The sequence below is a fragment of the Archocentrus centrarchus genome, chromosome 4 (assembly GCF_007364275.1).
Source record: "Archocentrus centrarchus isolate MPI-CPG fArcCen1 chromosome 4, fArcCen1, whole genome shotgun sequence".
NCBI lineage: Eukaryota > Metazoa > Chordata > Actinopteri > Cichliformes > Cichlidae > Archocentrus > Archocentrus centrarchus.
In genome coordinates this window covers 30,010,160-30,036,955 of record NC_044349.1, presented here as the reverse complement: position 1 = coordinate 30,036,955, position 26,796 = coordinate 30,010,160, and the positions used below count along the sequence as shown (strand labels likewise).

The window sequence follows — 26,796 nt, the reverse complement described above, 5'->3', positions numbered from 1 at the left end:
GAGCTTTTTTATTTTACTTTTAATTTAATAGTGTTCTTTTATTTTGTGCATTTTTACCTTTACCTCACTTTGTTTTGTCACATTCTGTATTTTACTGAGCTATTCTAATTTATTTAAGCTATTTAGTTATAGGTTATATTTAATATTTTGGCTGCTTTAACAAATTTCTGCTCCAAGTGAGTGTTGACCATATTAGAAAATTATTTTAACACAGAACTCACTGTGGTTAGAAGATGAGCCTGGTGTCAAAATGTAGGTATAAAGGAGACCTTTCATATGCCATAACATGTTTTGACCAGCCACCTATCCCATATGGTGACATAAAAGTTTACTTCCAAATATGCAGTTTTTGAAGTTTTCTCCAGTGAATCATCAGGAAACAGATAAAAGTTCCAGGACACCAAGGCTTGTTGTCACAGATATCAAACTGGTGCAGTAATAAATAACTGATATAGCCTATGATAACGATGCTCAAAGTTGGTTATAGAAAAAAAAAAAAAGTTCTGGACAAAAACAAGATTTTGGCTTCTGACTGACTTGGCTGCAGTTTGCATCAGGGCACAAAGTGTTTTTCAGCCACAAAAATTTCATCAAGATATCTCCTGCAGATATGAAGTTATGAGGGCTCAAAAAATACTGGAAAACAAAAAATTATTTCGACCCACCCCTATGTACTCCGAGGCTCTGTAAACCTGAAAAATGTCCTAGAGTGAAGGCAAAACTTTGCATAACCTTATTTAAAATCATAAGGTTACAGTAGAAAAAAAAAGGGGGGGGGGGGGGGGGGATCAGCTGATTTTATATGGAATGACCCCTACAAAAGATAACTCAAACATTAACCAAATTAAACAATAAAAGTTAAACTAGAAGGAGCAAAAACACTCTGGAAACTGAACGGAACTGAAAAGAAAAATTTTAAGCTATATAAAAACACCTGAAAAATAACACTGACTCTGATTATGGAGAGACAGAGCCTTGGATTTAATGCTCTTACTTTGAAAGGAACACATCACGAACACGCAGACGGTCATTTATTAACTTCTTTAATCAAACGATATCTTTTACCTGCGCCTGTGCGGAGCTCTGACACTAAAGGAGGAACCCTATGACACCGTGTAAACACCTGTTGTTGTCAAACTCCAGGCAGGCTGATTTAAACTTAATGCTCTTATATGTGAGAGAATTAAACACACCAGCAGCACAATGGACACCATCCTCGCAGTAACACGGACCTGTTCGCTTACATAGGTAACACAACCTGCGTGCCAAATCAGCACAGTTATTTAATATACTCACCTACTCCGTGAGGTGCGCAGCTTTTCTGGGGGAAAAAATTACAAAAGTCGTCCTGAAACGGCTGACCTTACCTGGGAATCCAACTTTTGGATGAACCGGTGAACAGAAAAGCTTCGTCGGGTTGGCATGCAGTAATATCCCAGGTTTACGTTACACATACTTCATCTTTTGTATCTGGTTTTATGTTAAAAGGAACCACTTTTTAAAAAAAAAAATCGTACGCTAAGTGTTAGACGAAGCGTTTACGCTATTTGAAACGCAGCAGCTCGATCCGTATCCTTCTACTTCATGTTACAAACCGAGAACGACACACTGACACACTCCGGAGAGTTTAAATCAGCAGCTAAGCTAAACTAGCGCCATCCGCGGACAGCAGGTATAAAGAGGGCAGAAAGGAGCTACAGCGCAAGCGCGACACCTACCGTCAACCAACGGGAAAGGCGGGAAGACGACGCAACCGTAATCTAAAAAGGCTAATTATAAAAATAATATAACTAAAAACTGATAAACACGTTACTGGGTGAATATATCTGTATTTATGCTTTCCCACTTTATTTAGCCAAGTAAATAAACACTTATCCTGGATCTAATCATGGATAGAGACAGATGTGACACTCAAAGAATCCCAAATTAAAATCTATGGGAGAATTCTGCAACAGCAAAGATGGCGGTCGAAGACTTCCAATGAAAAGAAACCCCGAAGAAAAAAAAATCTGGTCACTCAGAAAACTTTCCTTTAAATTGAAATTGACTGGTTATTCAATACATGACGTTTTTATGTTCCTGTGAACATTTAAATTAAAACTAATTTAGATCATGCTTTAAAATAAATACCCAAATAAATGCCTGGAGGTGTTTGAAGATGCATGTGGAGTGGTAAACATTTGAAATAATTGACTCTAAGAGATACTTTAACACAGAAGTTGAGACTTAAACAATTCTTCTTGGTGGATACATATTAAATCAATCAATCAAATCAGATCAATCAAACTTAACTTGTAAAGCAGCTTCATCCAATTTAGTGTAACGTACTTCACAGATGACTGACATACCAATAAGAAGACAGAACAAAAAGCAATCAAACAATATAAGCAATTTAAAACAGCCTATAAGTCCGTCAAATTAAACTGAGACAATTAGAAAATATGTGAAATGATAATAAAGTAATAGATCAAATAAAAAACAAAGGTTAGCTAAAATACATTGAAAAAAAAAACAGATCAAAAGATACAATCAAACCTACAATAATCCGTAAGTTCCGCTCATTAAGTAAAAGTAAAATAATGCAATGCTAAATTAAAGTCAGAAAAGCCTGAAAACAAAACAATAAAATAGATTAAAACTAAATATCAGTGAACATGTCATTAAAAAGATACTTTTCATAACATAAAAGCTGAAAAAACATTATACTTTGATGCATCAGTTCCGTTTTGTGTTATATTTCCTCTTGTTAGCAATATTTTAAAACCATTGGCGCTATTAGTAACCAGTTGGTACATCACAATCTTTGCCTAAAGCTGGTGAAAACAAGTGAATTACAATTTAATGCAGTAAAAAGTCGGTAAAAATGTGAATTTGACGAATGTTTCAAATGACGGTGGAAGCTTTCCTTTGTGGGTTTCATGTCAGAGGTCATATATGTTCATCCTGTGAGTGCTGCTGCACTTTTGCCTCCTTCATTTCGAGGTCTTTGTGTCATTGTTTCAGAGTAAATCTGCGTGTTCAATACTGTGACAGGAGTGTTGTCCTTTAGGCCGGCCTTTTCTAGCCCCTGGTAGGATTTCTCGATGTCAGCCACTTCCTCTATTTGTTGATGGTACATCCGATGAAGGGGTTTGGTTTTCCATAGTTCCTCACCACCATCTGTCTTCAGCTCCCCGAGGCACTCTTGGAGCAGCTCATTTTGGGGGTCATCTTCCTGATGTATTCATGGATGCTTCGTGTTTCATCCTGGATTGTGGCTCTGACACTGACTAATCCTTGCCTCAGGGTGCTGGGCTTTATGTGGAAACATCTGTGCATTGTGAGGCATTTACATGACTTGACATCAGTGGTATCTATCTCCTCCTGCGGCCAGCTTACTATTCCACCTGGGTATCTACTGACCGGCAAGGCATATGTTGGGATGCTGTGTAAAAGCTAAATAAAAACAAAGATTTGCAAATTTCATAAACCAATATTTTTCACATTTTAACATAGAAAACAGACCAAACATTTAAAATGAAACATTTTACTGTTTCATGAAAAATATTAGCAAATTTTGAATTTGATGGCAACAACAGATCTCAGAAAAGATGGGATGGGGCAACAAAAAGCTGGAAAAGTAAGTGGTACTAAAAAAAAAAAATAAAAACTGCTGGAGGAACATTTTATAACTTTTTCAGAAGTAAAGATGGGCACGGGTTCACCAATCTGAAAAAAAAAAAAGTATCAACAAATTGTGGAACAATTTCAGAATAATGCTCCTCAGTGTATAATAATTTGAAACGCTCATTATCTACAGTGCATATCATCATCAAAAGATTCAGAGAATATGGAGAAATCTCTGTGAGCAAGGGACACGGCTTGAAATCAATATCGGATGTGTGGGATTTTCAGACCCTCGGTCCACACTGCATTAAACAGATATATTTCTGTCAGGGAACTCACTTCATGGGCTCAGGAACACTTCCAAAAATCACTGTCTGTGAACACATATGCAGGTTAAAGCTCTATAATGCAATGAAGAAGAACATTTTCTTTATGCAAAACACAAACGGTGCATCCTCTGGACTCAAGAGAAAAGGGCCCATCTGGCTTGTTGTGAATGGGTCAACATTCTTCTCTCAAAAGTCCCAGAACACGGCCTGTTCCAAATTTTTTGAGACATGGTTAATTTTTTTCATTTTGAACATTTGATGTTTTCTTTGTTGTGTTGTGAATAAAACATGGGTTTATGATATTTGGAAATTGTTCTGGTGCCATTTAGAAGAAAGGCTGATGTCAGGAAGGAGCTGCTGAGAGGCCTGTTTGAGCTGCTTGGAGCACTTCAGTCTAGGAGTCTCCCTGCTCCTGCCGCACAGCGCAATATGACACTACTACTTTTCCACAAGCTTAGGCTTCCAGTTTTCCAGGGTTCCAGAATAGGTAGGTTTCCCCACTGAGACTGAGAGGAAATGGGTCATTCAGGTATTCAGATAAGTTAAGCGAGAGGGGTAAGTGGAGATGGGAAACAGGCGTGCCTGCTTGAGTCCTCCCCCGACCACACCTATTCCTGGAAAAGAGGTCAGCATCCATTCATTCATTCACTTCCGCTTACCACACCATGGACAGGTTGCCAGCCTGTCGCAGAGCCAACACAGAGAGACAGATAACATCCACACTCACATTCATACCTATGGGCAATTTAGAGTTTCCAATTAACCTAACCCCAGTTAGGCACATCAGAAAAAAATCCCCCAATCCAAGTCAAAGCACACCACAACCTCCTTAAAACTGCACCAGTCTGTTCTATCACACTATTTCCATCTGCTGTGAAATGGAAGTCTTGTGATCTGTTGCACACTGTGCCGGCTCACAGCAGCAGCCAGGCCGTGTATTCATGGCTGTGCCTGCCTTTGGTCATCCTGAGGTTTTGCAGAGGGATCTTACCTGTCATAGGTGAACTAGCCTTCCATATTTGCCTATTTTATTCTTTTAACATCTTTTTTTTTTTTTTTTTTTTTTTTAATTGTTGAAGCAGGCACAGTTTTCTTACACATTGTGCCTGCCTTAGGTTGCCCGTAATACACAGATACACTATTTTACATGGTCATACCTGGACAAGTAAACATGAAAAAGCCAAAAACAAAAAACCATGAAATACCAGCTTAGCGCACTGTCCAATAATAATGCGTCTATTTATACTGCATTCAACAGTATGGTCAAATTAACAATTTATAATCCCCCATCACTTACACAGTAAGAAACTGTATATAGAGAGAGTGCCCAGCTCAGTTCTTTGGCTACTTTAGTTAGTTGCACATTTAATATGCAAACTAATTTTAATGACGGCATCTCTGGTAGTGTGCACGAGCACTCGAAACATGTAAGCTAAGAACATTTATGTTAGGTGGTCTGCATCAGTGTAATCCTGTTTAAGGCTTAGTTTGGCCCTGGCTTCTAGTTTCACTCAGATGAGATTTTAAAAAGCTTGATTTTGATCTCCTTTTTCTTTTGTTCGTAAATGTTATATCTCAATTCTGTTTTCATTACCATTAGTTATTTCAGTGTTGTCGGATTTTTACCTGCTCTATTATTTTTAATGATACAGTTCCCTCCCTACCATTGTGCTGCTCTTGTGTATACTTTCTTCTCTCTCCTTGTCCTGCACCTTCATCCTTTCTAGTCTCTCATGTAATCCAATCATCTGCGCAACTGTTTCTACCTTCTGCTGAGTTGTGTTACTGAAATCACAAAGGTATGGCAAATCAGGAAAGCTTTAATTCAAATGATGCTGTACTCGTTTCAGCGTACTGTGCTTGTATTGTACAGACTTTGTGTTGGCTTGATATCATAAAGTGAAATTAAAGTGTTATCCAGATCGTTTTGGCCTTAGCTTTGGTTTTATCATATGTATTTTGCTCTCTTTGAACCTGGGCAGGTAGCTGTGTCTGAGTGGCCATTTATTTAGTACAGATTTTGCCAGAAAAGTGATTATATCAGAGGTAGAAGTGCTGCCGCTCAGAGTAAAACAAGCTTTGTAACACAAAGACCAGTTTACCACACTACAGCAGCCTACAAGTTTTTTTGGTGGATTTTCTAAAAGACTGTCTGTGTAAATTTCAAATTTGTGTAATAATTTTACATATTTACACATCACATTTTAGAAAAGTTGTCTTAACTTTATAACGAAGACGTAATCAAAAAGCGTTCGTTTCCATAACAATTAGTTCACTTACAGGTAGTCGGTAGGGTCAAACCAGAGCCGAAATGATTCGCGGAAGTGGCTCAGAGGTGAATCGTCACGAGCAGCTTTGACATTAGTTTGAAACTGTTGGAAAGCTAAAATACAGGGTTAAAACCCAATAATTAGAGCATGTTAACGGACTTATTTTAATTTATTCATACAAAACGCGTAAAGTATGTTTAAGAACTGGGGAGGCTGGCTCGGAGCAGAGAATCAAAGAGTCACGGGAGAGCCTGCTGGGATAAACAAACCGAGCGACCAGCACAGCACCACCGAGAAAGATGCTCAGCTTCTCCAGAAAGCTACAGGTTTTAGTGGTGAGGCTGCTGCCGTCCGATGATTTCTGGTTTCCTTCTGTCATTTTTCAGTTTTCACAAGTTTTAGCTTGTGTTTCAGTGAGGGGCAGGACTCGAGCTCTGGAGAAAAAGTACAAACAAACCACTTTGTGATAGTAGCTGCCTTACAGCCACGCACTGCCGTTTTTCGTTAACTGAACTGTTTTTTTTTCTTTTCTTTTTGAACAAGTGTTTGAGGCAGCATTTAGATTCTTTGCTCAACTTATGAAATTGTAACTACTGTAGTTCGTTACAACATGATGCCCATTTTGAATTATTCTATCATGCTAACCTCCGCTAATGAAAAGTATTTTGGTAACTGATTATTCTGCTGAGTATTTTCTCCATTTGTTGACTGATTGATTGCACTTGTGCAGGAACATCCATGTAACCTCAGTAATGTTTATTCTGGCTTCTTTGCAGGTTACATTTATAATTTCGCCAGCAGCGCCTCCAAGAAATTGTCTGAGTCTGTAGCAGAAACAGCTCAAACCTTAAAGAAGAGCATGGAGGAGGGGAAGATCAGTGCAATGATTGATAAGGTGAAAATTTTCCTTCTGTCTGTGGTTTGTTCCACTTTGTTTGTTTTAGGTAATTAAGTTTGGAACAACTGAGATTTGTCTTTTTTCCCCTCAGACAATTTTGGGTGATTTCCAGAAGGAACAAGAGAAGTTTGTTGAGGAGAAAAGGGCGAAGGAGTTTGGTGAGTTCTTCTGTAGTTTGATGATCACCATGAAGGTGGTTAAAAATGAGGGGCCTGGAGTTGGTCATTTCAAAGGAATCATGGAGTGAAATTACAGAGAGATGAAGAGGCCTGAATTTTTCGTTTATGGAGGAAAAATAGTGTTGTCCTTCTCAAGCATCATTTTGAATATGACTATATACATTTAAACAATCTAATAATATGCAATGAAAGTTCTTATGCTTGATATAGATGCAAAATGATCAATTTTAAAGGTCTGAAAAATGGACTCCTAAATTGACTTCCAGTTAATTCAATATGTTTGTTTAACCCAGGGGTGCCCAAACTTGCGGCCCGCTTCCGGCCACGCCCCCTACTTCCGGTCCGCGAATTGACGTCAAAAATAACATACAATTTGGCCCTTTAAGTTACTTTTTTGACATTTTGGTTAACCCTCAGAATTGGAGGCGAAGGCGAAATGTCAAAAAAGTAACTTAAAGGGCCAAATTGTATGTTATTTTTGACATCAATTCGCGGACCGGAAGTAGGGGGCGTCGCCGGAAGCGGGCCGAGTTTGGGCACCACTGGTTTAACCCCTTGAATTAAAGCTAAAACTCTGCACTTCAATCACATTTTGATTGATTAAATTCAGTGTGCTGCTGCACAGAAACTGTATCATTGTCCAAAAACTTGGACTTAACTGTAAATTAGTTTTTCATCATTAATTAAAACATGTATTCAGTTGTAGCTGACGAATATTTTCTGAACACCTTAGAGCACCTCCTTTACAGTCACTGCTGTTTTTCACTGCTCCCAGGTGCTGCTGTGCCTCCGTGGGTGGGTTATAATGAGGAGGACACCGTACAGGAACAGATTTTAGCGCTCTCAGCTGTGAGTATCTTCACAAAACACTTCATTTATTATGGAAATTGAGTTAAATCGTGCCTTGCTATAACTTTACTGCATTGTTTCAGGACAAAAGAAATTTTTTGCGCGACCCTCCTGCTGGGGTGCAGTTTTACTTCGACTTTGACCAAATGTATCCAGTTGCCATGGTGATGCTGGAGGAAGACAAGCTCCTGAGGAAGATGCGCTTTCATCTGGTCCCCAAACAGTAAGAGTGTTGCATATAAACTGTGTGAACCTGTGTTTTCAGCACGAGCCTCCCTGCTTCCCTCGGTGGTGACTGCGTTTTCCCCCGTGTTGTTTTCTTCAGGGTGAAAGAGGAAGTCTTCTGGAAGAATTACTTCTACCGCGTATCCCTGATAAAACAGTCGGCTCAGCTCACAGCTCTGGTAGCCCAGCAGGCCCCTGAGTGGAGGGACGTGAAGAAAACCTCCTCCAGTTGTAAAGATCCTCATCAGAAGGGTACAGTCCACTCTCTGCTGTAAAGCTCTGAGGCCTGCGTTTAATACTGGTGTTGTTGTCACTGAGGGAATTATAGATTTCTTTCACAGTAACCACAATATTTAAAATTAACTACTGATAAAGTGTAAACAAAAAAAAAAAAGTGCACATATGACCGTAAATAATTGTGTAATTCACCTTTTTGTGTGCTTTTGTACAGTTATAGTTGTAGACCTCTTTGATCACTTGTATTTTCAGGTTTAATGCGTGATGAAGCGAAGAGTGAGTAAACTTTAGGATCTTTCTGAGCACATTATTATTTTACCTTTGGTGAACCTCCATTAGTTAAAGGGCCACATACAGTCCAGTCTGATCTTCAGTGGACTGAACGAGTAAAATCACTGCACAGTAATATCTAAAGTCAAGGGTTCTTTTGTATTAGCGTACAGAAGTACAAGTATATTCTTTTGCAGCCGGTTTCCCAGTCATGGATTAAGCACGGTCCTAAACTAAAAGGAAAAAGTCAATGAAGACCAAAATAGGAAAAAGTATTTAGTCCAGGATTAGACATAATCCCTCTATGGGAAACTGGGCCATAATGTTCACATTTAACAGTCTGAGAGGTCAGAAGAAAAATAAGTGCAATCCTAACAATTATATTATATTTGCATTTTTCACACAGCACATCTGTAAAGGCACAAAACCTTGTAGTCTTTTATTTATTATTCAAACATGTCAAGATTTAGAAATACTTTCCATGCTTCCTGTTTTTGTGTAGTAATGCTCTTACCACATTAAGAGTAGCAGTGCTTTGAATAATTGTACCGTAAAGCAGTTATGGGCAGGATTAGACCCTCTAATATGCTGATTCTGACCTGTGAGCAATATGATTGTATACATGTACTCATAAGATGGATTCCGTGATGCCATCCAGTGGTTTGTGAAGTCCGGTTTTTGAAGCCTAGAGCAGAACTGTGGCATCAGTGCTGTCCAAGCTTTTTAAAGGATAGACTCACTCTAAAGAGGATGTAATACACTGCACACTCAAGCAGTGGCAACTTGTAAATCAGGTGTCAGGCCGACCCCAAAGAAGCATGCTCGGCCCTTTTTGTGTCACCGTCGGCACCATAATTTATAAAATGAACATCATGTTGTGTTCACTAGGACTTGAAAGTGGTGAGTGAGAGCGTAAACTGGAGAGTGTTTACTGAGGGTTGTTTCCCCCAAAGCGTCCTGCTTTGGTCTGAACATGCAGTGTGAAAACCACATGTGCTCTTGTCCTGATGGCAGCGGCAGTAAAAATGATTACATGGATGTTTCACGTTTTATTAATATTTGAACATTTTTGAATACCACTTAATTTTTTTTCTTAAATACCCCTGCAGGAGGATGACATTTCATTTATTTTTGCAGATGCAGTTAAACAGAAACCCAGCAGGCTCAAATCAAAATCAAATGAGGTGAGACTACCTGTTCTTAACTCTCTGAGATCTTAATAACCTGAGCCTCAGCTGTCAGAATTTGTGTGATATTACTAATCAATGATTAATAAGACTTTATGGTCAAAGAAAACACAGTAACACTTTATAACACCTGTTTCTTGTAAATGGGAACTTGATAGTCAAACTCTTAAAGGTGTAATTGTACTGTTAACAAAAGAGAAGTGGTAATTAAGATTTACTAATCATTAATATTGAATTATGCATCATAACAGTTTGTTTAATTTTGATTGGCACATATATTTTTATAAACTGTATTTATTTATTAATGATTACCAAATGTTTTTGTGGTTTTTGTAATAAATGTTTTATTATCGATGAGTGAATCCATCCTCATTCTCAGAGCGACTCAGTCATAACTTGTATTTTAACCCAAAACACAACCTCTGTTATCATTTCATTGTTTGGTGATGGTAAAATAACAATTAACTTTAGTTAGTTTACCTTTATTATTAACGATGGTTATCATAAAGTGTTACATGAAGCAGATTTAAGGCAGAATCTGAGCATGTGTTTGTTTGTGTTATGAAAGGATGAAGAGGAGCTCTCCACCAGTCTGCACCTGTCTGAATTTGTAAGTGATGCTTTTGGTTCGTGTAACATAAACAAGGACGACCTGCACAAAGAGATGGAACAGCTGGTTCTGGATAAGAGGGAAAACCGGAACACAGAGCAGGGTGAGTGTTGTGGTTAAACTGGGCCATCGTACGATGCATTTGTCAGAGCTCCAATTTTATGAGAGCTTGGTGCTTTTTTTTTGTTTGGTTGTTTTCAGAGGAGATGCCAGACTGGGAGAGAGAGCTGCAGGAGGAGCTTCAGGAGTACGAAGTGTTGGCTGATAGCGAAACCTGTGACGATAACTGGGACAGAGAGATCGAAGAGATGCTGAAGGAGGAGAGTTAGAGGAATTACCCGCTCTCCTCCAACTTTGATTTCTTACATTTTCAGTCCTCTAACAGCTCTCCCCACATCCATGTGTTCCTCCTCAGATGAAGAGTTGGGAAGTTTGCATTCATGTGTGTTTCCTTCATAATGTGAAGACAAAACGGACGTTACAGAGACAATAAGTCACATCTTATCGCTCAGACCGTTTCAATGATTAATAGCAGATTCCGGTATATTATTTACTTTACCCGACTTGTTTTCGGGATTACAGGTAAAAAGATCTTTTCTAAATGATCTAACTCACTCTATGTTGTGGGCGACTAACATACCAACCTGACGTCATGTTACAAATGAAAAATTTGACTTGTAGCACATACATTTGCACTGTCAACCAAAACCAAATATCTGCTTCCATCCACGGTGTCGTTTGCTGTCAATAACTGGAGTTTTTTCCCTTAATTTTCAATAGACTGTATATAAAAGATGGATACAGCTACTGTGAGACACCCACTGGTTTTGGACTCCACATTTTAAAGCCTCAGTATTAGCGTTTTGTCTGCCTTGATGATGTTTTTTTGGAACCAGAGGGTGGAGTGCTGTTATCAGCTGCGTTGATGCAGCTTTGCCATTACAACTCCAGGATGAGTTGTAAAAAATAACCCAGGGTATAGTTGTTATGTAGGAGGACGTGGGCACAAAGAGTCAGACTTGACAAACTGGTTGAGTGAACGTTGATGTAAAGTTTGCTGACCTTAACTAATATTAGCCACCTTCATTACGTTGTTTCTGAGCCCTAAACTGAAGCTAGTGCCTTAAACTTGCATTCTTTGTAATGGCCAGGATGAATCATTAGTTTCATGTGTGGTTGAACACAAAATGCTCATTTTGTGGATAAAAAGGACGGTTAAAAAAATAAATAAGAGCGTACGGCATCCATCGGTTTCACGGTCAGATCCAGCGCAACTCATGGCATTTGGGTTCAGTGGCTGCAGCCATTGTTTATATACAGTCTGTAGCCATACAACGCATGTAAGGCTGTGGCAACAAAACAGGTGAACGTGCTAAAGAAAGGGTTGAAAGAGTGCTGCTTCTTGCACACAGCAGGCTCGTTTGGAAGCTACATTTCAGGCACAAATTCTGTTATATTGAGTTCCAAGTAATGAAAACCAGATTAACTGTAACTCATCAGACCGGATACTTTAGTTTTGGTCCAGAGGATTTCATGTAACCAGTAAAGTATATATTTTTATATTTGAATGCATTGTTTTCTTTTTGCTGCTGCTGGTTTAATGTGGAGACATACGAGTCCAAAACAAGCAGTTTTCTTCCTGTTTATGAGATTTTATTCTGTAATTTCCATGTTGTGGTTTCTGCTGTATTTGTACCAGCACACTTTAGTAAACATTAAGTTTATTATTACCTTCAGTGTTTTGCATTTCTCTCTCATACACTTGAACCTAATTTTTGCCTAAAAGGTAAATACTGCAGGCAAACAAAGTTAAAATGACTAATTTACTGGAATTTGATGTATAAAAAAAATTCCACATGACCTAAATACATAAGTGATTATTTGCATAAGTGATCATAATTTTTCAGATAAATGAATGTTGGATAGGATAATTTTACTGACAGTTCGGGATTTAGACTAAGAAAATAAATTTTTGACATGTTTTATTAATAAAACTATAAATCAGGCTCTCAGTGATCTTAAGACTAAAGAATAAAACTGGAATATTTTGTGTATTAAAGACCAGTTAATTTGAGATTATCAGAATGATACCAATCCCACTTAAAGTCTTGTCTGCAGCATGTTTTATGACGGCCCTGATGAAGGCAATGAGCTGAAACACCTCAGTCAAATAAAGTGCTGTAGCTTTAACCTAAACAAAAAAGAAAACTGCCTTTAACGATGTCTTTCTACAATCCAGACATTTTAATTGGAAAACACAAGTTTTTAACAGAGACTGAAACTTTCCCAGTTAGGACAATAATTCTTTGCATTGCAAGTTTTCTGAAAATAAATGTTTAATTGTGCTAATTAGGGGTTAATCTCACTATTATGCACTAATCTGCAAAAATAACCAAAGAGCAGCAGAAAAAAAAAATGCAGTGAAATACAGATTTAAATGTTAATTTTTGGTCATTTTCTTTCTGCTAGTCACAATAAGGCGTGCTTGGAAAAAAAAAAAAACATTTCCAATATGTATCGTATTGTTTTATTCCACGTAAAACAGCTCTTTGAGATGAGTGAGACGTGAATGAATGAGAGGAAACCGGCTGTTGGTGACACTCTCTCTGCTCTTTATTGCTGAACCTGACAAGAAAACATGACCTTCCTTTTTTTTGTTTTTGTCCATTTCAGACAGTAATAGCTGTAAACACATCACACACAGGCTGCTCTGCACTCACGCTGAAGCTGCTGTATAACTCACTTTACACACCGTATGGAATAGTGTCTGTTCTTTATAAGTCACACTGCTGATGTACAGTAAACAACACACTGTCAGTTATACATGAAAATGTTAATGTGAAGATACAGAAACATGGCGAACAGTGTAAAACAGCTGTGATATTTGGAGGATTGGATTAAAACAAACCTACAGAGAACAGATGCCAGTGTATATTTGTACAGTCGTGTGCCAAAGGCATTGAAAGTGAATCTGAAAGTGGACCTATTATGTCCCCCCCCCCCTTATTTTCTGTTATAATGGTGTAAAAGTAATTCCTTTGAGCCAAAAGTTTAGTTTCAGACAGTTTTTCCTACGTTCGGCTGTGCATGATGTGAATGAACGAGATGACCTTAATGTGGTCATCTCAGGACATGCCCACCTGCTCTCTCACCTGTTTACGAGGGGCAGCCAATCAGAAGAAAGTTGGCTACCTTTAGAAAAAACTAGCCAGCTTCCACTTAAAGCAGAGTCACAGTAAATAGGTAGTTTACATGCTGTACAGTGTGTGGCTATCACAGGCCGAAGAGTCGTTTATACTGAAAAGACAGTGAAACAGTTTTAGCAGAGCAGTAAAACCTGAAAAGACCTCTGTTCAGGGTGTAGACAGGTGGAGTATGATATCACTGGACTCCATGCTGGATGCGCCCGATACAAATCTAAGGTGGATGTGATGGAAATGTCATTACCATGCCTAAAGTTGTCTTAATGGGCAAATGAAGTTAAACTTTCTCACTCTCTGAACAGGATGCTCTTCACTGGTTCTGTACTGTGATGCTAAGCCAAAATCAGGACGGTCCAGTGTTGCATAAACAGGCAGAGCTTCAGAAAAAAGTAAATGCGATACAGCATCAGTAATCTATATACTTACTCTGTGGACAAACAGAGCACTCAACCAGCAACTTTCAGAACACAAAACAGATTAAACACCATCGTAAAGCCAAACAATCACTGCTGTCTGAAAACCTTGTGGGTAGACGGGGAACACTGCAGCAATGATGGCTGATGAGGTGATTAGCCCATTTTTGCTACTAAATACTATTTACTACAGAATGTAGCCGAAATCAGAGATTTTAAGCATATTTTCTGATTACATCCATTTCCAAACCAACAAAAAAAAGTTGTATAAAGTGTTTAAAGCTGTTAATCATCATGTTCTACAGGAAAATTAAAAGGACAGGTTGAATGAGAATGGCACGGCTCTCTGTAAGAAACCCAAAATCTTAGCCTCTTTTTTTGTGTGTTCCAAACGAGCTCCGATTAACCCTCCGTGCACCATGTCGCTACATAACCATAAATATTTGTGACTGATTAAGAAAGTAAATTTCATGGTTTAAAATCTAGATTTTTCCTTGCAGGCATTCATAGACATTAACACACAAATACCTGCAAAGGGAGGTGCCATGAATGCCAAAAGGAGAGATCACGACCTTCCACTTTTGCCCATTTCAGACAATGACAATGTAAACATGTGTCCAGTGTCACACACAGGCTGCTCTGCACTCATGCTGTAGCTGCTTCACTTTATACACCGTCTGGAATACCTTCTATTCATTATATATAACGTACAGTATCAGCAGCATTATACATGAAACCACATTATGATAAAATCTGTGACTAGCCAGTAAAGACAGAAAGCGCCAAAGGACATGAATGCATCATTAAAGGAGTTCATATCTTGGCTGATAAACCTTCTGGACACTTGATGCTTTAAGTCTCCAGCACGTCATCCGCGCTGTGGCCGTAAACGATGATACTGATGCTACTTTAAGTCACAAAAGTTGCTATGTATAAAAGATTATGCTGAGAGTCGTAGCTGATGAGAGATGTTTTGCAATTAAATCAATAATAAATAAAATGCCTGGGGCATCAAATACTGACGTTGGGTCACCTCACAAGGTTTCTTTCAGCCATAGTTCCCTGACTCACGTGTGGCAGTGATAATACCTTTGGTAATTTAACCCAAACCCTCTGACTTCTTCTAAACCACACCACAGACCCGGGGAAACCACTGACACCCTATCTATCTGATAGCTGATGGTTGGTCTAAATAATACAAATGAAGTGTTGAACTCTAAAATCTGACCAGTGGGGGACTCGACATTTGTGTCACCTCGAACCCGTGCGGCCTCCAGACGTTCATTTTTAAAGGCAGAAAATCTTCACTACTGTTACATGGATACAAATCAGTGGGCAGGTGAAGGCTTGTGTTCAATCTCAAAAACAGGAAAATCTGTTTCCAAAGAAAAACTAATTAACAGACTGAAAACTGTGAATATACCTGTGAGACTGGGCTGGGCCACCACATCACCGGTGGGCTGGGCCATTAACCACTTAGTAAACATCTTTAATGATCATTCCATTGTAACAGTAAATAACTATCAATTTAAGCTTAATCAGCTATCAATTTTGCATTTATTAATGATGGTTGTTATAAAATGTTACCCACAGATTCAGTGATATGCTTTCATGAAAATAAAAAGAATCACAGTAGTAAATATTAAGAAAAAAACTGTAAACATTAATTACAAAAAAAAAAACAAAACATACAGTACATCAAATAAATTCAGCTCAGTGTCATGCAAATGTATCTGTTATGTATCAGTAATATATTCTCTGTTTATCAGATATGGACATCAGTGAGTGATTAAGGCATTCAACATTAAGTGGAACTTTCATTAGAAACCGACAGACCAAACAGTCGAACTACAGGAATGATGGTGGCTGATCAACTGAGAGAAAACTCTTCATTTCACGTTTTCTGTTTTTAAGCCACTTCACAGTAATTTCAGTTTAAAATGCGTTAAAGCAGGGGTGTCAAACATGCAGGCCGGGGTCCAGTCTGGGCTCAACAAAGGGATTAAAAACAAATATTAAAAGTTAACAGATCAGCAGCACACACCTGAAAACACTGCCCCCTGGTGGTGAAGGTTTTAGTTAAATTCTGCAAAAAGGGGACAGTTTACATTTAAAAAAAAAAAAACATGCGTTTTTATGCAGTGGTCTGGCCCACGTGAGCTCAAACTAGGTTGACTCATGAATTAAAATGAGTCTGACACCCCTAAAGTGTAAATATACTGTGTGTAGGACATACTGACTTCAGGATTATCACAATGCAGATATGAGAGGAAACAACTTTTTGGCTCTGTTAATACTTCCCTTTATATTACAGCAAGTTCTTTGGGTTTGACTAACATATTTGAAATTCACAACACTGCTAAGACTTCACACAGAATAAAGTGATCACATCAGCGTTCAAATAAAAAAATCAAGCAGGAATTCGCTCAGCACAGCATCCTGGAGTGGATTTGAAAGCAGCACGAAGCTTAATTAAGCTGCATCTGTGTCTCGGTAAACAGTTAATGTCATCACATTGAAACAAATCAATAACACAGCAGGAAATACACACAGAGTGCTACATCGTTTGTATTTAAAAACAGTAGAAAACAAGGCAGAGTTGTGTAACACAGATGCACAGGAAAACCATGTTGGGGTGTGTGTGTGTGTGTGCGTGTTGAAAAGTGAACTGTTATCAGCTACATACAGCAGAGTAGCTGGCAGATGGAGGAGTGTGGATGGCGATGAAGATGATGTTTATGTCAGTCCGATTTCTTCCAGCACGCTGCGTGGGGTCTCTGCTTCCTGTGGCGGGAGAGAGAAACCACAGCTCCAGTGAAGCGCTCAGTGCGCCGCACACACACACACACACACACACACACACACACACACACACACACACACACACACACACACACACTGAGTTTCATCTACTGTTAATCAAAGCCTCCTTAACCTATGTGATGATGTTAAAGTTGAATTAAAGCTGGACTACGTTGAACTTTTTAGGTGCTACTGGGTAAAAAAACCTAACCCTTCAGCCTTGGTAACTCAGGTAATCTGACAGGAAACTAGACTAGACTAGTATTTTATATCTGGTGGTCCTCGGACCTCCCTGTGAGGATACACGGAAAGACTGGATATAAAAGATGTATACAATTTACGGGTCTTAAACCTGCTTTCTTTCTAATGGCCAGTAGGTGGCGGCTCCTCGGGTATGTACACTCACTGGGCACTTAAGTACACCATGCTTGGACCCCCTCTTGCCTTCAGAACTGCTTTAAGACTTCATGGCATAAATTCACCAAAGAGGCTGGAAACTTTCCTCACAGATTTTGGTCCATATTGACATGGTGACATCACACAGTTGCTGCAGATTTGTCAGCTACACATCCATGATGAGAATCTCCCGTTCCACCACACCCCAAAGGTGCTCTATTGGATTGATATCTGGTGACTGGAGGTCATTTGAGTACAGTGAGCTGGTTTCAACGCTGGTTTAATTTTTCTGATCTGGAAGCTAACATCCAACTTTTACCCTGTCTTAATTAAGTCGCTCACAACATGAAAAGGAAGAGCTGAGGTGGAAGTGGGTTGCAAAGGGGCTTGCAGAGGTGCTGCTAATGTAAGTGGGCTAAAGCAACTTAAAACAGCATGCACTGTATGAGATTTGTCAATAGGATGAATAGAAGGCTATCAACTCATTTTCCTGACTTCCTGGAGTGCCAGAGCTGTGCTCTTTAACTTTTCCTGTTGGCTGTTCTACAGCTGTTCATGCCCCTTCAGAGAGTGGAAATACTTTGCTACACTACATTCATTCATTTAAACAAAAGTGAAAGCAGAACAAGAAAGAGCCACCCCTAAATTTGTAATTCAGTTTCATTAATTCACTGGAGATTTTATAGACAACATCTGCACTATTCAACATTCATATGTGCACATACTTGAAATAAAAAAAACAAATAGGACAGAGTGCTCCAATGGGTTAGCCTACAGACTTCATACATCTACTTTTCCATCCTAACCAAAGTGTCACAAATTGTGGTTAACAAATATCAGGGTTTGTGTCAGAAACAAAGAGAATCACTTACTTTGGCATCCTAAAACAAGGTTCAGCACAAAGTAAAGAGAGTAAATTCATCAGAGCAGTGACAGAGACATCTTCATTTAAGCCAACACTTCCACTCAGTCGCTTCTGCCGTTTCATTTTTAGTGCAAAATGTTCAGCTGTAACCTTGAAACATCCACTCTGCATTAATCACCCTTTATAGACTTTTCACACAGGGGAAATATTTTGTCAGAGTGATGAATCCCTCGTTGCCGATTATGTAGGCTAAACCCGTTAATCTGGGAGGCGAATGGATTTCAGCACAAATCAGGCATAAAATAACAGCCATGGAAAAAACTCCAATTTGAGAAGGAGCCACAGGGGGAAACCATAAACTCAGGGGGGGGGGGGGGGGGGGGGGGTTACATTAAAGAACGACACCAGTGTGCTGAGCTGACAAAGGATCATAAACAATTTATTAATTATCCATACATCAATAAAATGCATAACTCATTTATGCAGCTGGCCCTCATTAGCAGGACACAAACAATGACAGATCATATGAAACGTTTGTTTATTTATAATAGAAAAATAATTTGTAGGTCTAATTATTTAAGAGTTTTTAATGTCTTTAATCATCTCAACATAAAATCCTTTAATCAGTGCAATCAGTGCAAAGTACAATATTTTCTTAAGCATAATCCCACTGAAACCACTTACCTTGAGAACCTCTATTTATTCAAACAGGAAATGATCACGATCTATAAATATTTTAAATAACTCAGCGTAGCATGGGACAGAAACTATTAGATCTTCTCGTGTGTGCTACAGTCTGAACGCTGCTTTGATTTCCACGCTTATGAGAACATTTTAAGCGATCACAGCAAGAAGAAAAACCTTAAAATCAAATCAGAGCGCGAGAAGCTCCAAACGAACAGATGAGACACAGAAACAGGTGAAACGTGACTTCTACTGCATTCACTTCCCACAAACACGACCTGTGAGTCACCCAATAAAACACAATAAAAGAAACAGGATCATCAGGCGTGAGTGATGAGCCTGTGTTTAATCAGAGCTCATGTTTGTATATTGTGAAAATACTGTGTTTATAGTTAAATGCTTTGAAAAGCACTCGACTGTATTTTTAAAGAACTGCATACGTGAAGAACATAAAGTAGACCTATTAGTTTCTGTTACATAATGTTTATAAACAGAAAGTTTGAGCTAAAGCTGTCACGACACCAGATTTTCACTGAATGATTACTGTGGCCAAAGGTAAACTAAAGGTGGGATGATGTACAAAATATCCTGAAGCTAGCTCTAGTTCAAACGAGCTGAAAACAGAGCAGCCGAGGAGATAAACTGGAATTAAATTAGAAACGGACTCTTTACAGTTGCCAGTGTTTCTCTTAAGAACCACAGACGGAATAAAAGATGGACGCAGCCGTGACGTCACCTGTTCCACGTCAAACTACCTTTTCCATGACGAGCGTACCTGCGATAATACCTGCGTACCTGAGTGCTGCGCTGACTGCCTTCCTTGGAAACAATTTTCATCCAGATCATAACAGTCATGTTGTGAGGTGTGTGTCGGCACTGTGCGTGAACACAGCTTAGATGTGTTAACCTTCCTCAAAAAGGGCTTGAGAGGTAATTAGGAAAAGAGACACAGAAAACACTGACATCTCACCGTTTTACTGCACCCAGTGTGTTAAACCCAGCGGCGTGCGCAGCCTGTGTGAAAGCCCCAGGAGTGACCTTGCTTTTAATGGTTGCTGCATGACTTTAATCATCTATAAACTGTGTAGATAAGCTGCAGCTTCAGAAAAAGAGGAGAGAAAGAGTCCTGTAACCCGAGCTGTGCCGGATTGTTTATGTGCATTTTTAGCAATACAAATTTCTCAGTTTTAAATATCACAGTTATCCTCAATACTGGTGCAGTGTGACAGCAGGTGGGCGGGGTTTCTGTGCCAAGAGCCAGACCTGTGTACCTGACATGACCATATTAGGAATATCTGCACGCTCTGACATCACACAGATCCAAGAGTAGAAAAACTTGTCTGAAACGGAGTCTTTAAGCAGTTTGAATTCTGAGTTTTGACTCACAGGGATTATTTTTGTACATAAACTGACCTCATTATTTAAAACTGGCCACATTTAATATAAACACATAACAGTATACATATGCATAGTATAATAGGTCCACTTTAAATTACTATCAATGGTTTACTTTTGGGTCATGATGGCACTTAATGCAAACTTGCTGCTTTACAACAAAAACGTCTAAACTGGGGAAATGATACAAAGAGTTCAGTGGAGCAATGACAGGCATGCAACAACACATCACCACAAAATATTAAATTAATCAATAAAAATATTGTTTTTGTATTGATCTCATTGAGTAAATATTTCCATGTTTTAAATTTAAATGTGATAATATTGTATCATGACTGTCACGTATAGAAATGAATGAAAACAGAAAATACTTTTACACCCCCAAAACCAATGACAATGCCAGGTGCCCAGCGTGCAGAGAGGAAGGTGCCAGGCACTGAGGAGCTCAGCATGCAAGGTGGATAGCAGCAGCAGCAGCAGGAGGAGGAGCAGCAGCAGCGATGGCAGCCAGTCAGTACACAGGCACATTAAAGTACTCATGACGGGGCTGGAGGAGAGAAACGCACACAGCTTAGAAAACAAAGGCAAAGCTGCTTCTAACAGCCACCTCGTTCATAACATGCAGGACACAGAGCAGCAGGCAGGACAGACCACTCTCACCACTGTTTCCTCTTTTTCTGTTAAAGGAAAGTTTGGGAAATGTTTGCTTTTTGGCTAAGAGTGGCTGACTTATCTTAGTGTAGCTAATCCTAGAAAAAAAAACAGGTACCCAGTCTCTGTCTTACCTTATTAAAGGAAAAAAACTCCAAAAGGTGAAACATTCATTTAAAGTGAGAAAGTATGAACAGAGTTCCACTGTCAAACTTATCAAACAGTATCTCACAGGGAGTACACAGCCTACAATGTCTAAGTGTAATCGTGCAGGTCATAGTGGACCGCGTCACTGAAATGTTAACACATGAAAGAAGGATTAAAGACAGATTAGTGATGCGTTCACTCCAAATGTGAAGCAAAGTTTTAACTGTAATTTCCCCATTGTGGGATCAATAAAGTATCATCAAGTTTTCACACACAAAGTCAACGCAAAGAGGCGAATTAAAACAGGCGACGAGGAAAGACGCACACCGCATCCGCACGACTGTAACATATTTCTGGGATTCTCTGGACGCCACTGACAGTCAGAAACGGAGGACAAGCTCGCTGTCGCCGTTTGAGGAGAGCTCGAACTGTGCGGCACAACTTCACTTTTACATGAAAAAAGGAGAGAGCTTAAAGAAAAGTGAAACTGTAAGAGTTCATGAGAAGATCTGAACATATATTACTGTAACTTGATTCAAGCTATCGCGTGTGCTCGTCTTCTTGTAGGCTGTTGGCAGCAAATACTTGTGCATTTCCAACACGACTGTATTTGCATGAGTGACTCGAGGTGAAACTTTGCTTCATGTTTGTGTGAATGCTCCGTTGGATAGACTTCTGTTTCTGATATAAACATGTATTTTCGAGAGTTAGGCAACTGGTACTGTTAATAGAAGTTGAGTAACGAGACCAGGGAGACCGTCTGAACCAACAGGAAGTGTGCTACACACAGATATCGATCAGTCACAACATTAAAAACCACCACTGCCAAAACAGCTCAGGCTCATCAAGACCTCAGAAGTTTTGCGCTGATACAGTATATAGTGTGTAGATTGAAAACTTTATGTTTTAGAGGCTGGATCAGCATCTTGAACTCTTGTTCTTTAAAACCTTTCTGAATTTTTTTTTTTTTTTCCCAGTGTGGCAAGTCTAATTATCCTGCAGAAATAAGCCAGGAAACATCTCTATCACAGAGGGCTGGATGTGGTCTGCAACAACATTCCAGTAGGAGTCAAAATAAAAGTCTGGTCCCGATGTTTCCCAGCAGAACAGAGCATTGCACTGCCTTCACTGGCCCTTCTTCTTCCCATAGTGCATCCAGGTGCCATCTTTTCCCCAGGTAAACTCCTTCTTCTGTGGTTCCATGGTTCAGTTGTGGGAGATTTGCTCAGCACAGGAATTCAGACCGGTCTCACAGTAAGCTGTGATCTACTTTGTGCTCTGACTCACAATTGAGGTTTTCAGCAGCTCGTTCCCATGATCCTACTTCCAGTTCATCAGCAAAGTGCTTCTAGAAGCAAGTCTTGCACTCACAGACATCTTGGAACATTTTTGTTCACTTATTTCAAACCTTTATCTAAATTAACATTATTTTCCAATGGCCACTGGAACACAAAAACAGCAAGAACACAACCAGTCAAATCCAGTTAAAAGTGCTTATAATGTTTGCTGGCTTCAACCCAAAATGGATATATTTCTGCCATCTTTAGCTGTTACAGAACTCTTTGACACAGGATTCTTTGAATTCCATGTCTCCCTCTTAAATTGTTCCTGTCACTGGTCATCCTTCCCTGGACCACTTTTGCTCGGTATTAATAACTGTGTACTGGGAACACTAACATCCCACAGACCTGCTGTTTTATAGATACTCTCATCATGTCAGCACATCACAGTTTGTTCTTTGTCAAAATCACTCAGATCTGTGTTTGTCCATTTTATTCTTTTGCCAACTCACCACCTTCAAGAACTGACTGTTCGCTTGCAGCCTCATGTATACGGTACGACCTCGTGACAGATCAGAGACAGTATGTAAAGCAGGAGATGTGCCACTCCAAGACTCGTGAATAGAAATCTGTTGGAGAATTCTGTAATGGCAAAGATGGCCCCAAAGAGCCCAACAGCTGAAATGGGAAACATTGTGCTGCGTGTCAGAAGTTCACAGCTGTTTTTAGCTGTACAGTTGCAGGCAAATTTGACTCTTCCTCAAAAATCATCCCCAGCTCTGGTGTAGCTTCTTTACATGGCAGAGTTTGGACCTAATTTTCTGATGGCAGTATTCATCCATGGCTTTAAATGTTTCTCCTGCTTGCACAGCAGAAGTTAATCTCACTGCACTGCACACCATTTGTTGGACCAGCATATCATAGTTTAAGTGCTTTTCTTCTGTCTCTGTTGTTCAGTGGTGGTTGACAAACAGCATCTACTTGCATCACTGCCACCTTTGGGGGCAGTGATGCATTACATACTACCAGGCACTGGTAAAAGCAATTGAAAATATATATTTTAAGAAATGAAATAGCCACATAAACTATTCAGTTTTTTAAATAAAATAATGACTAATTGACGATTTTAAAATCATGACCATCCATAGTAAGTGTGCTTTATTAAACTTGTGAGCACGGCATTTGTTCAGTGCTCTGGTTTAAGCTGTTAATGAAGCTGTGATTTTGTTGGTTTCAGTCGTACTTGACAAGTAGGAGTTTCTGTGTTGGTCTTGGTGAGTTTGTGTTCTCCACGGCTCCACTTGTGTGTGGGGTGCCACAGGGCTCGGTTCTAGGCCCGCTCCTTTTCTCTCTTTATTACTGCTGGGCGACATAAATATGGTATTTCTTTCTACTGCCATGCAGATGATAGCCAGATATATATGCCTCTTAAAAGGAAGGACTCCTACTCAGCGGCACAATTACTTAAATGCTTAGGCGACATTGAGGCATGGTTGGCTCTAAATTTCCTAAGTTTCAACGAGAAAAAAAAACAGGTGATGGTTTTTGGTAACAACTCTGTGACCCCTCTGGTAGATCTGGGCTCTCTGGCACAGTATCTCAAGCCAACACTCACAAACTTAGGAGTCCAAATAGATCCTGACATGAAGCTTGATAGCCACGTTAAGGCTGTAGTCAAGTCAAGCATTTTTCACCTGTGGCAACTAGCCAAAATAAAGCCAATTCTCCAAAGGCAAGACTTTGAAACAGTAATCCACACCTTTGTTAACACTCAGCTGGATTACTGTAATGCACTTTATATGGGGCTTAGTGGGTCCACTACTGCTCCCCTTCAACTGGTGCAGAATGCTTCTGGGCAGCTTTTAACTGGTGCCTGCAAACATGAGCACATTTCACCTGTTTTGGCTTCACTTCACTGGCTGCCCGTTTGTTTTAGGATCCATTTTAAATTTTTTTTATTTGCTTTTAAATCTCTAATTGGCCTTGCCCCACTTTATCTCTCTGAGCTGCTACACTCTTACACTCCCACCCGGTCACTCAGGTCGACAGACCAGTTGCTTCTGATGGTGCCTAAAACTAGGTTTAAGCTCAGAGGGGACTGGGCTTTTGCCGTGGCAGCACCAAATCTTCGGAATGATCTGCCACTGCATATTAGACAGGCCTCATCACTCTCGCACATTAAATCACTTTTAAAAACTCAACTTCTTTCTTCGGCTTTTTAACGCTAAGTAAATGCTGAGTCTATGAGCTGTCTGTGAGCCTCGAAATAACTGCCAGGATTTGTTCCAACATGGCTGGCGAGTTGTGACACTTGCTTCTAGAAGCACTGATGAGATAATTAGTGCCATATCCACCTCACTGTCAGTGGTTTTAATGTTGTGGCTGATTGGTTCATACAGTTAAAAACACTGAGACATGAGGGCTCTAGCTGTACACACAGCCTAAATCCACAGACACAGAGTATTCACCTTAGCAGGGCTAATTCTGGAAAAGACCAGAAGACTCAGAGGCCATATTTGGGACCATCACACCTGTGAGGCAAACATTTTTATGAGGACAAAGACAAATAAGTATGATACATCGTCTGTCACGTCTCTCAGCAACCTACAATTCAGGTACTACACATCTACAGACTGTGCTGAGGGAGCAGGAGATTAACCACGCACCACCACAATAACTGTGCCCTCTTCGAGGGGACGTCTCGGCTCAATTTATCTCTGATGTCTCCCATGCAGGCCTGAGCTAGGCTAGAAACCTTCTGAGGCATCATTATTCCAAAAGAAGATCTGCTTCCTGGCACCAAAGTAATGGCCAGCTCCTGAGAAATATTTCATTAAAGGCTTATTGAAATAGCAACGACCAAATCCCCTGTGGTATGCTTTCCATGTAATTACTGCACTGTGCACTTACTAATGCCTAAAGGCACAAGGACCCAACTCAAAATAAGCCCAGCTTCTCCTGCTTTGCTTCTACCTGCCGTTTTTAGTATCTACAAACTTACAATAAATTTAAATTTCCTGAAAATTACAATTTTTGTGCTTCAAAGTGATCAAAAAGGAACCTGATTTGTCTGTTTGTTTATCATCTGATGCTCCACTGTTACCCGTGGTGTTAAAACTTCCAGCTGAGCAGCCTGATTACTGAATTACACTGTCAAGGAGTTTTCTCACTGTCACTTTGCAGCAGCTCAATCACTGAGAGCAGTTTTAATTTGATCTGATTGTTGTCCTGAATTTAAAATAACTGTAACGACAGGAGTCGCCACAATAATGACTAATTATCAGTAAGTTCTTCCCTTTGGGCCATAAATAGTGCTGATTTTCAGGCTGGTGATAATCTTTACTCTCACCCTGAAAAGACCAAAACCATCAATAAACTGGTCCAACTCGTTCCTCTGCCATGGAGGGCATTCAAAGGTCAAAAACCTGATGACACTTTGTTCATGTTGGCTACACACTGCTAGCTAGGTGTCATCTGCTTCCGGTTAACAAGGAAATTACCTCTTTCATGAAACTTCGTGATTCGCAGAGCTAAGTCCATATTTCGACTTATTAACACAAAATTTTGAAATACCTAACTCGAAATTCGAGTTATGGATAACAAAAAAATTTTCTCTCAGTGACAAAAACAAGCTTCCACAGATTTGGGCTGACAGCTACCAACAGGTTGAGAAAAATCAGCAAGTGCTGAGAAATCACCACTTTGTTTTTGTTGGTTTTGGCCTTTTCATCTGGATTTGTTATGTAAAACAAACAAACAAACAAAAAAACAAAAAGCCCAGCAAAACTATTTTAATATATACTGCTAATAATTGTTCAGAAATCATTCATCTCAGCAATTTCATTCAGTGCTGTTAGTATAACACCCGGCTGGTCTTCACACAGGCAGTATAGTTCTTTTGCTTCATATAAACAAAAGTTAAATTACAGATTATTAATTCAGATTTTCTGCAATAATGTAAAAATGATCCAAATTAAATTTTCTACCAGAGCAAAAGCAAAACGTTTTGGATTATGCTGCCTGTTAGTGTATAACTGAGTGTATTCAGACATGTCTGAAACATTCAGAATTGACCTCATGCCTGTTGTGACCCTCCTGTTGTGTCATGTACAAGGTGCGATCAAAACGAAAACCTTACCTGACTTTAAATTCGTCCAGTCTCCCTTCAAGATCATCTCATTTTGCACCTCTGGACCACTTCCAGTGGTTCTGCCATTTTTAGTCCGCTCAGCGGCAGTTCATTCTGACCGCCTGCACGTACGCCTCTATGATGTAGCTTAGATTTTGACCACTGTCAAAA

At 39.5% G+C, this 26,796-nt stretch overlaps 3 protein-coding genes across 9 annotated transcripts in view; 1 reads left to right on the top strand and 2 right to left on the bottom strand.

The window, feature by feature from the left end:
* shroom2a (shroom family member 2a) overlaps positions 1 to 1,667 on the bottom strand; it is a 51,200-nt gene extending 49,533 nt beyond the window's left edge. For both annotated transcript variants that reach the window (XM_030727798.1, XM_030727794.1), the window contains exon 1: positions 1,368 to 1,667. The gene's annotated coding sequence lies outside the window, so the exon portion shown is untranslated. The remainder of the gene's footprint in view (positions 1 to 1,367) is intronic.
* A 4,583-nt stretch (positions 1,668 to 6,250) lies between these two features.
* On the top strand, positions 6,251 to 12,425 carry LOC115778947 (synapse-associated protein 1). Its single transcript, XM_030727332.1, has 9 exons — positions 6,251 to 6,540; positions 6,982 to 7,100; positions 7,195 to 7,261; positions 8,058 to 8,131; positions 8,215 to 8,354; positions 8,457 to 8,608; positions 10,001 to 10,047; positions 10,619 to 10,763; positions 10,862 to 12,425. The coding sequence occupies exons 1-9, from the start codon at positions 6,399 to 6,401 to the stop codon at positions 10,987 to 10,989; spliced, it is 1,014 nt and encodes a 337-aa protein (XP_030583192.1). The 5' UTR covers positions 6,251 to 6,398; the 3' UTR covers positions 10,990 to 12,425.
* Positions 12,426 to 12,950: 525 nt separating this feature from the next.
* The window catches only part of LOC115778538 (AP-1 complex subunit sigma-2), a 31,314-nt gene continuing 17,468 nt past the window's right edge, over positions 12,951 to 26,796 (bottom strand). For 2 of the 6 annotated variants that reach the window (XM_030726611.1, XM_030726613.1), the window contains 2 exons: positions 18,347 to 18,355; positions 12,952 to 17,060 (listed from right to left, as the gene is read on the bottom strand). In XM_030726611.1, the coding sequence (XP_030582471.1) occupies positions 16,951 to 17,060; positions 18,347 to 18,355 (119 nt within the window). In that variant the 3' untranslated portion in view covers positions 12,952 to 16,950. Of the gene's footprint in view, positions 17,061 to 18,346; positions 18,356 to 18,789; positions 20,966 to 24,964; positions 25,028 to 26,796 lie in introns of those variants that run through there. The other 4 variants (XM_030726615.1, XM_030726616.1, XM_030726612.1 and 1 more) reach the window with 3 other exon arrangements.

Bases quoted from the DNA above. Each gene is read 5' to 3' on its own strand.
- LOC115778947 (XM_030727332.1), top strand. From the start codon at position 6,399: ATGTTTAAGAACTGGGGAGGCTGGCTCGGAGCAGAGAATCAAAGAGTC. The intron at 8,132-8,214 runs GTGAGTATCTTC...GCATTGTTTCAG, and splicing joins AGATTTTAGCGCTCTCAGCT to GACAAAAGAAATTTTTTGCG. The intron at 10,764-10,861 runs GTGAGTGTTGTG...GGTTGTTTTCAG, and splicing joins AAACCGGAACACAGAGCAGG to AGGAGATGCCAGACTGGGAG.